Genomic DNA, 9,048 nt, shown 5'->3' on the forward strand with positions numbered 1-9,048 from the left:
TGCATGCTATATAACATCACTCTCAATCTCTCTCTCATTCTTGTTTTTAAACCTCTTTCCAAAGCCTCTCTACTCCGTTTTCTAAAATCTTCTTTTCAAATCAGGGCCCGAGACATGAGTATATGTTGCTCAACCATAGGCAACGCGACCCGAAGTTGACTTGATTCACTCAGTGCTGAGAGTGACTGCCACACAATTGCCAAATCCGCTAACAAGAAAAGGCGATTGTGGCACACCGCATGCTTAAATATACACCTGAACATATGCACTATCTAGCAATATTTTGGGGCCCTCTAGCCCCTCCTAACACAGAGCTTATTGCTGTTCAGACTTTATCAAGCAATCAGGTATACTTTTCTATTATAAATGAGATATCATGTCTTCACTAACATCTTTGATTACAAATGGTGAGCAGTTCAAATTTCTTTGTTCTCTTTTGAGTTATTGTTTAAACTTTAGAGACCATTGGTAGGTATGAAAAGGGGAATAAAAATAAAAGTCACAATCAAAATAACAAGAAAGAGATATTGTAAATAGTTTTATATTGAGACTACAGTTGCCATTGATTTAACCTCATGAATGCATTTGGAAGATACCTTTTTTTTTCCTGACAGTTTTTAGCATAACGTGCACAGTCGATAAATGTTATGAATTATTCTCTGTTTGTTGGGGTCGATACCGAGAAAGAATTTGTATGTGGGATAATCGATTATCTTAGACAATACACCTAGGACAAGCAATTAGAGACATGGGTAAAATCCTCCATCGTCTCGAAAAATGTCCATTAAAAAAGTTCATGTCCTAGATCATCGATGCCTGAAGCAAAACTTCCTCTAACTTTGGGAGCTCTGTGGTGTACCACATATCATGAAGGTAAAGAGCTCGATTTTGGTTTAGTGTCAAATATACATATCGATACAGGAAAAATGTGGATCGTAGAAGGAAAAGGTCTGTCTTCATCTCATGGCTGCATCATTACACTTGCAAATTCATATTCACTTTGTTCAATCGTTCAAATTCTTGAAGCGGATTTATTGTAATTTTTGCGAGAAAATTTGTAGTATTTTTCGTGTGATCAACTTGAGAGGCATAAGAAAGGGCCATGAAGAATGAAAGTTGCAAGGACATCGTCTTCCTCCATCCTTCAGAAAACCTATAATTCACCTTCCAATGAAATTAGATAAAAGTTCTTTCATCAACTGTAAAGATTATACAAAATTTTCATCAACTACAAAGATCACCTAATAACAAACTCTAAGAATACATGTAAAAACTCATCCGAATATATTTGAAGAACCTATTGGGTGAATCTCCATAATATATATAATATTATCCCAAACCTCATCCACTTCTAATTTTCTTTCTCATTTTATCTTCTTTTCTATACCTCTCTCGCCGTTCTTCTCTTTGCCGCTTTTTAGACAGCTGCTCGTTTTTGGCATTCTCCGCTTCAAGCTCTTTTCTTTTCTTCTCTTCTTTAAGCTTTCGTTTCTTCATCTATAAGGACAAATTTGAGATAGAAAATATGGATTAGAAGTTATCTCATTATATTCTAAGAGAAGGAAAATAAAAAAAATGCATACTTTCTCATGTCTCATAAGTTGAAGCTGCTGAACAAGTGCATGAACTTTCCGTTCACGAGGCTCCATCACCACAGCTCTTCGCTTTTCAAGAAGTGGCCTCTGTTGACTAGGTTTATCCTTCGGTTTTGATTTGAATGGCAAGGCTGCTTGTAATGATTTGGGAATCACCAATGGATTGAACTTCCGTTTCTGCCTTTCGATTGGCTTGTACACTGAATCCTTGTTCACAGGAATGGGAAGATTATGTTCTTTCCTGAGTTCAGCCACAGTTTTCATCCCTTGCCATATTCGACCACGAGGTTGCAATGCTGTAGTCAGCGGGTTGTAGAATTGAGGAATTTCAACTTTAGTCCATGCACGCAAGAAAACTACATCACTCATCCGAATCTTGTCCTCGAAGGTACATCTAGCAATCCCTTCCTTCGGGACTCCCCCTCTCTTCTTGGGCTGGTTACCAATCTCCTCTTTCGCAGCCTGCAGATAGATAGCATTGGTTGAAACTAGGAATTAAATATCCATTGATGTATAGATATCATTATTCCAGGCGTCCAACATAGCCTGGAGTGAGAATCAATACTTTTACAATACTGTAAAAGTTATCAACGACGAGAAAGAAAAAGTAATCAAATGATATCCTAACATCCCTGCAAATACTTGACCCTACGTCTAGCTACACATATTGACCATCTACAGATTTACAATGGCAAATTACATAGAAGAACTGGTAAGGGTCATTCAGTTACAAAATCTATAAATTGATAAATAAATCTTCTATTTGTTCTTTTATTGCTTTCATTACACATTTCCTGGAAACACCCCCGAGAAAAAAGATTTATCAAAATCCTCGTCCCATGTTTGATGGTTTCATACTTTCGCAGCTAGTGTAGTCCAAATCGACCATTGGCCAGCAATATTTATTCAAGCCACATTAAAGATCTTACACAACAAACTGCTCCTATTGCCATGTTTATTTGGTTAACAGATCAGCAAGCAAGCAAGCAGCCAGGCTTAAGTTTCATTCCTCAGTAAATAACTTTTATATATCATTTTTTGTTTATCTAGAAACTAAGCTTTCATTGGAAAAAAATGATGGAAAATACAAGGTAGATCACGGTTCTATATATCATGAAAAGTCATCATAAGAACCAATAATTCACACTGTATAAACAGAAGCCAGATCACGGTTCAGCAGTTGCACATTAGCAAGCAGACTATAAGAGAATATATAATTGGAAAAAATATGGGGGTCAGGACAAGTACGAGTGAGGTACATAAGAATTTCCTGTAGTAAGCATTACAACAAAACGAAAAAGAAAAAGAAGAAACTCTCTATGGGAGAGTAGGAAAAGTAGCATGCAAAATGTTCTCTCTATTTCAAACAGACATACCTTTTTGACCTGGCCTCGAATTCCACTGACAGTTCGAACAGATGCACCTTCAAAACGAGCTATTTCAAGATCTGAAGTAAACATATCTTTTATAAGTGCTGTCTTCTTAAAAATTTTGCATGGATAACCAACTAGCTTGATTTTCTTGACCACCCGCTCTTCATGATTGGATTGGAGCACAGTAGCTGTTGCACATATTCTGAACGATGCCTGAGAAGCCATACAAAAGGTCTATAAAAAGCTAGAAAAGGCCAACAAAAGATGGCAATAAAAACTTCAAAGTAAAGCTGGCACCAAATATTTAATCTATAATGCAAACAGCTGAAATGGCACAAGACAAACCTTATGCTTATGGGGAAAAAAAAATTAATCAAATGTTCGTGTCATACAAGAATATGTACATAAAAGATGAATTAAAATGCAGTGATTCGTGAAGACTCCAGAGGATAAGGCATTCTCAAATGAAGAAGAAAATAAATTCACAAAAAAGAGCCTCATCTAGAATACAAATAGCAAAAGATAGCTATGAACACTTGGCATTCATTCTTGCCGTCTTTCGCTTTTATGCCAAGTTGAACACTTCAGATGGTATCTAAATTGAACACTTCGGACATTCCAACCAGAGAACTATTCCTGCACTCTCTCATTTCTTATAAGAAACTAGACCTTAATTTTCAAAAAGGAATACAAAGGGTGGAGACAAGGAGTCACCACCAAACCAAGAGGATTACAAAAGAATTTCCAGTATACCTGATTGCTCGATAAAGTCTGAACAGCAATAAGCCCTGTGTTAGGAGGGGCTAGAGGGCCCCAAAATATTGCTAGACAGTGCATATGTTCAGGTGTATATTTAAGCATGCGGTGCCTCCCATTTGAATCTTCAATTGCATAAACAGGGGTACTTTGGAAACGTCTCCATCCAACCGAAAAAATTAATGGATCTCTAGTCTTCAGTACCTTCTTATGCCACCTATGTCGTTTTAATCTGACCTGCAAACATATTATTAACATATTATTGCAAGATAACTGGGTGAAAGAACACACTTTGAATAACTTTTCCAAAAAGAAATAAAGCTTTAATCAAGGAATGAAGGACATCGATAAAGTGATTGGACAAGAGCTTCAATCTCAATATATCTCCTTATATCAGGTTCATGACCCCTTCTGGGGTTAGAGTCTTATGGTTTAATTACATTATCGGAAACTTCGTAAGGTGAGATACATGCAATCGACAACTTCTCAGCATGACACAAGAAAAAAAATACAAAATAATCAAGTTAATAAAAAAAAAAAAAGATCTATTAAAATATTACCTGCATGTATCCAACGTCATCCTCCCCCGGCCCAATTCCTCCAACCAAAATTGGCTGGCAAGGATCAAAATGCTCCACCATCTCACAAGGAACACCATGAACTTCCAATCTTACGTATGTCCCTGATTGGAAGCCCTCAATCCCCAACCGGAAGGCTTCATCAATATTATCAAGTTCAGCTTTATTCCTTTGTTTCCTAATTTCAATTTCCTCCTTCATCTGAAACAATCAAGCATGAAGCAGTGCTCAGGGTCATGCAAAAACTACCAACCTTTTAAAAAAGAGGGAGAAGGTTTACCTTGTCATGATAATCATCACCTTCATTAGCTTCACTGTGGTTTAACTTTCCCTCACCTTCTATATCACTTCCATCCTCCGGTGCCTTAGATCCAGCATATGTAGGTCAGAGTTAAGTCTAACAAATTCTTAAAAAAGAGAATTAAGATAAATAAAAGCTGGTGGAAAAAACAAGTATAATCAAGATCATCAAAAGGATATTCAGCATCGAACTGTGCCCGAAGGGCAAGCTTTTTCAGCCTGCGCTCCTCAATTGTTGAATACTCTGCCTTTTGGACCATGGCATCGTTAGTTTTATCAGCACTCTCATACTTCTCACCAGTTTCTAGATCTTCAAAATCAGCATACACATCATCTTCTTCAACTTCGTCCTGAGAAGATTTATTTCTGAGAGCAGCTTTTGACCAATCACCAGTGACAAAGCGGTCACGAATGCTCTCCACATTATTATCGTTGAAAAAGTTCGTAAATTTAGAATAATCCTCAGAACTAGCATTTGCACCATCCACTGCTTTACTTTCATTCTGCCATTAACAATATATTAAAACGTTAAAAAGTGACCACTATCCGCACAATCGGAAAACCAACAATCAAAAACATGAAATCTAAAAAAAGGGAATATATTTTTTAAAAATACTAGCAAAGAGTAAACCTTATTTCCCTCGCCTTTAGGCCTAAAAAAGTGGTCCTCGTCACTTTCTTCATCATCATCACCTTCATCCCTTGAGGTTGTAGATGTTTGTGTGGATTTCCCATACACAAGTTTCATGAGATTCACGTGTTGCCTAGAGATGGTCCTTTCTAACAAAGACTCCTTCCACTTTGAGGAGTTACCCATGCCTCTATCTTACAAATAGAGTAATGAGGTGGTCAAATTATCACTGGAACAAAAAAATAAAAGCATTTGCATACAACAGATTTACAAGGAAAATACCATTTTCCTCGTCATTATCATCCTCATCTTCATTTTCATTTTCATCATCTTCTGACAACATTTTTTGACCGTCAACATCACTGTCATTGTCATCTTCTTCTTCATCTGAATCCTACAGAGATATAAAAGAAAATATAAGGGCACTAACAACGTTCTTTTTTGGCACTTTGCCTGCAAAGTTGACATAAATTGGATTGTGCATACAAAATATAAATGAACAGCCGCATCATTTCCAAAATTAAGTCAGTCACATTACCATGAGATCATCAGAGTCAACATCATTTCCAAAAACAGCTTTTCTCCTAAGCCTCCCTTCATGAAATTCAACATGTTCCTTCATGTGGTCTTCAACAGGGGATTTCTGATTTAACAAATCATTATGCTCTTCTTCATCAGTGCCCTCACTTTCAAATTTAGCCTTTTTCGGGGTAAGGTCATCTTGATCTGAAGACTCCGAATCATCGGTATCATGTATTACACTAGGTCTATCAAGTTCCACCAACCCAGGTTGACATTGCTCTCCCGGCTCAATACTATGGATCCCATTTAAGTTGTCAGGTTTTCTGCCAAATAGAGAAATGAAGCTCTTCTCTAACTTTTCATCAACTGAATATTTTGTGTTCTGGAGAGACTTCACCAGAACTTCACCCACGTCTTGAACTTTACCTGATTATAGCATAAGAGATACTTCAAAATAAGTGACGGATGACTGCTAATATGCAGAGATTGTGGTATTAAAATTAAAATGAGTAGTAATAAAATATTCAAACCAAATTGATGACTATTCATCGTTTTCAACATGCTTCTTTAAATTTACTAAATCTTCTATTTTCCCATGACAACTATCAAGGCAGTAAAATAATGGAAGCCAATTACCTTTGGTTGAAGGAACTTCTTTATCATCATCAACTTGGGAATACTGAACGAAATGGTCGTTAATATTTATATAAACAGCATCCTTATCGTACAAAAGATCCCCAAGCCCAGACATAGGAGCATAAAACAATTTTTCCTTATCACGTAGTCCTTTCTTCTTGGCAGCAGATGGCAAAGGACAAGGATCAGCCAAACTGGTTACATTAGCCAAATTAAAATCACCCACGCCAGAGATGTGAACCTGATTTATGCATTGAAAATAAGGAAATGTAAAAACAGTGTTGTAAACAATAACATAAACAGATAATAAATCCTACAGAAAGGCAAAAGCATCAACCAGAGAAGTGGTACCTTAGTTTCCTTCCTCAAATTACAACCTCGAAGATAACCATATAGTGTGATATTTCTATCACATTTATTATTCATATGAACTCGTTCAGGTGGAGTGACATCTTCAAATCGATCAGATAAAACATATGGATGGTTGGTACGCCAAGACAGTGGCTGAAACTTCATCACAGAGATAAACCGAGCAAGATTGTGTACTTCACGTTTAGTGTACCTGTCGATGAGAGAAAATTGATTATATAAAATCACATATCAACCTATCGCAAACATTAAATGATGAAATGTAACAAAAATGAATGTTTGAAGATAGGAGTGAAGAAGATCCTTACTTTCCATGAATAAGCCCAGATAGATAAAATAATTTAGCTCCTGTACGTATCTCAGTCCAAAAGCGATGTTTAAGATGCTGCTTTGTTTTCCTCAACTTTTTTGCATCCTTGAACTTATCAAGGTGAGTGAGAACTCCCATAACTTTTGGAAGTCCGTGATTATGCAAAATGTTGAGGAACTCAAAAGTCTCCTGTGATGTAGGTAAGATATTTAAATGAACATAACAAATTTCATTATAATCTTCAAATAAGTGGAATCATGGTATCTCACCATCTCAAAACCGTAACTACCATCAATTAGAAGCAAAGTCAAATCAGCGAACTTCGCTGCGTCAATCATCCCATTGATATCATTTGGGCACTCGACAAACTGCAACCGCCTTTGTTTACCTGAAAAACACACACATTGAGAATACAAATCCCCAAATAAAATAGCCAAAACACTGAAAGAATGTGTTTGTGTATGAAACAAGAATGAAAATTAAGTTATAATCGGCAATAGAGTGAACCTGACACAATTGTAATCGGCCCACGAACATCAGGTAGATTATGTTTGGTATAATGCTTAACAAGAGACTTTATTAGAAGAGATTTTCCAACCTACAGTAAGTAACAACAATTAAAAGAAGAAGAATTAAAAGAGATGCAAGTGATAAAAATATAGAAAGTAATAAATTCAGACCTGGGGAGGTCCCTGTACAACAATAACATAGGGAGCTGGTTCACCATAACAACGATCGATTGTGGGAACATGAAGCCTACGTTGTTCTTTCTCGACAGAACGAGATTGCAGGCGCTTAGCTTTAACTGATGAATTAAAAGCAAAAGCCTAGAAAAGAAAAACAAGAGTTTAAGTTCAAATTTAGTCGGAGGCATGGATTGATTACAATACAACAAACAATTAAACTACCTTCGGATTGTGCTTCCTGTCATTCTCAGAAACCTCCCCCTTCTTCTTGTGCTCTGCTTTCTTCTTTGCATTGGGACCAGATTGGCGAGACCTGTGAGCCTTGTGAGATTGATCATCGCCACTTGCATTCACGGCCATATGAATATCTGACAAAAAAACCTTGAACAAATTCTAGAGATGGGTTTAAGGACAAGGAGGCCGGCGGGTTGGAGAACTAAGACGGGCGGAGGGAGATGAGAAAGGGTTTAGGAGAAGAGGGAATTTCAAAGCCACGCACCAATATCTCCTCATTTGTATCTTTTAATTTCATAATTTTAAATTTTTATTTTACTAATTTTTTTTATTTTAACGAACGGGTTGGGTTTTCTATATTAACAGTTTTTTTAATCTTTATTATTTAAATTAGATGCTTTAATTTAATAATATTGAAATTTTAGAATACTATACTTTTTGTTTTTCTTTTGCTTTTTTATAACTTTTATTATTTAAATTATACGTCCTTTTTTTTTTAATTTTTTCTTTTTAACTTATTAAATTTATATTATTTAAATAAAGTGTTTCAATTTAATTATTTTTATTAGGTTTCCGTAGTATTTTAAATTAAAGAAAGTGACTAATTTTTTCTTTAGTTCTTTTTTAATATTTTATTATCTCAATAATCAAAATTTTAATCTAATGATATTCGAAATTATACAGGTGGCGGAGTTTTTTATTTAGATTTCTTTTAAAAATGGGAACTTGATGAGTTATCTGCTTACACGTCTTGTCTTTACTGCTATATCGAGAGTTACTGCACGTATTGGTTGACATAAAACCGATAGTGGATTTGTTTCTGTATTTTGTTGAATCTTTTTCATGGCTCGATAGATAATTTGATAAGCCAATGATTTATTTTTTTTTTCGTATTTCAAAATAGGGTTAACCAACCTGTTAACTAATCGATTACGATAAATTGGATCGGATTTTGCAATTTATTCTTCTGCAGTACTTCAACGTGACATGAGTTTGAAAGGGGTTCAAAAATCAGTTTTTATTTTATAAGGGCTAAAATCTTTTATTTTGACTAAATT

The 9,048-nt window shown here is 35.7% G+C and overlaps 1 protein-coding gene across 1 annotated transcript; it reads right to left on the reverse strand.

The window, feature by feature from the left end:
- Positions 1-1,145: 1,145 nt before the first annotated feature.
- Positions 1,146-8,248, reverse strand: LOC111438886 (ribosome biogenesis protein BMS1 homolog). Its single transcript, XM_023076713.1, has 17 exons — positions 7,979-8,248; positions 7,751-7,897; positions 7,578-7,668; positions 7,340-7,458; positions 7,069-7,259; positions 6,743-6,953; positions 6,392-6,632; positions 5,772-6,181; positions 5,516-5,627; positions 5,234-5,427; positions 4,783-5,105; positions 4,583-4,682; positions 4,285-4,503; positions 3,722-3,961; positions 2,972-3,181; positions 1,584-2,057; positions 1,146-1,497 (listed from the first exon to the last, which is right to left on the reverse strand). The coding sequence occupies exons 1-17, from the start codon at positions 8,114-8,116 to the stop codon at positions 1,342-1,344; spliced, it is 3,576 nt and encodes a 1,191-aa protein (XP_022932481.1). The 5' UTR covers positions 8,117-8,248; the 3' UTR covers positions 1,146-1,341.
- Positions 8,249-9,048: the final 800 nt, after the last annotated feature.

This window comes from Cucurbita moschata, unplaced genomic scaffold, assembly GCF_002738365.1.
Source record: "Cucurbita moschata cultivar Rifu unplaced genomic scaffold, Cmos_1.0 Cmo_Scf00083, whole genome shotgun sequence".
NCBI classification, from domain to species: domain Eukaryota; kingdom Viridiplantae; phylum Streptophyta; class Magnoliopsida; order Cucurbitales; family Cucurbitaceae; genus Cucurbita; species Cucurbita moschata.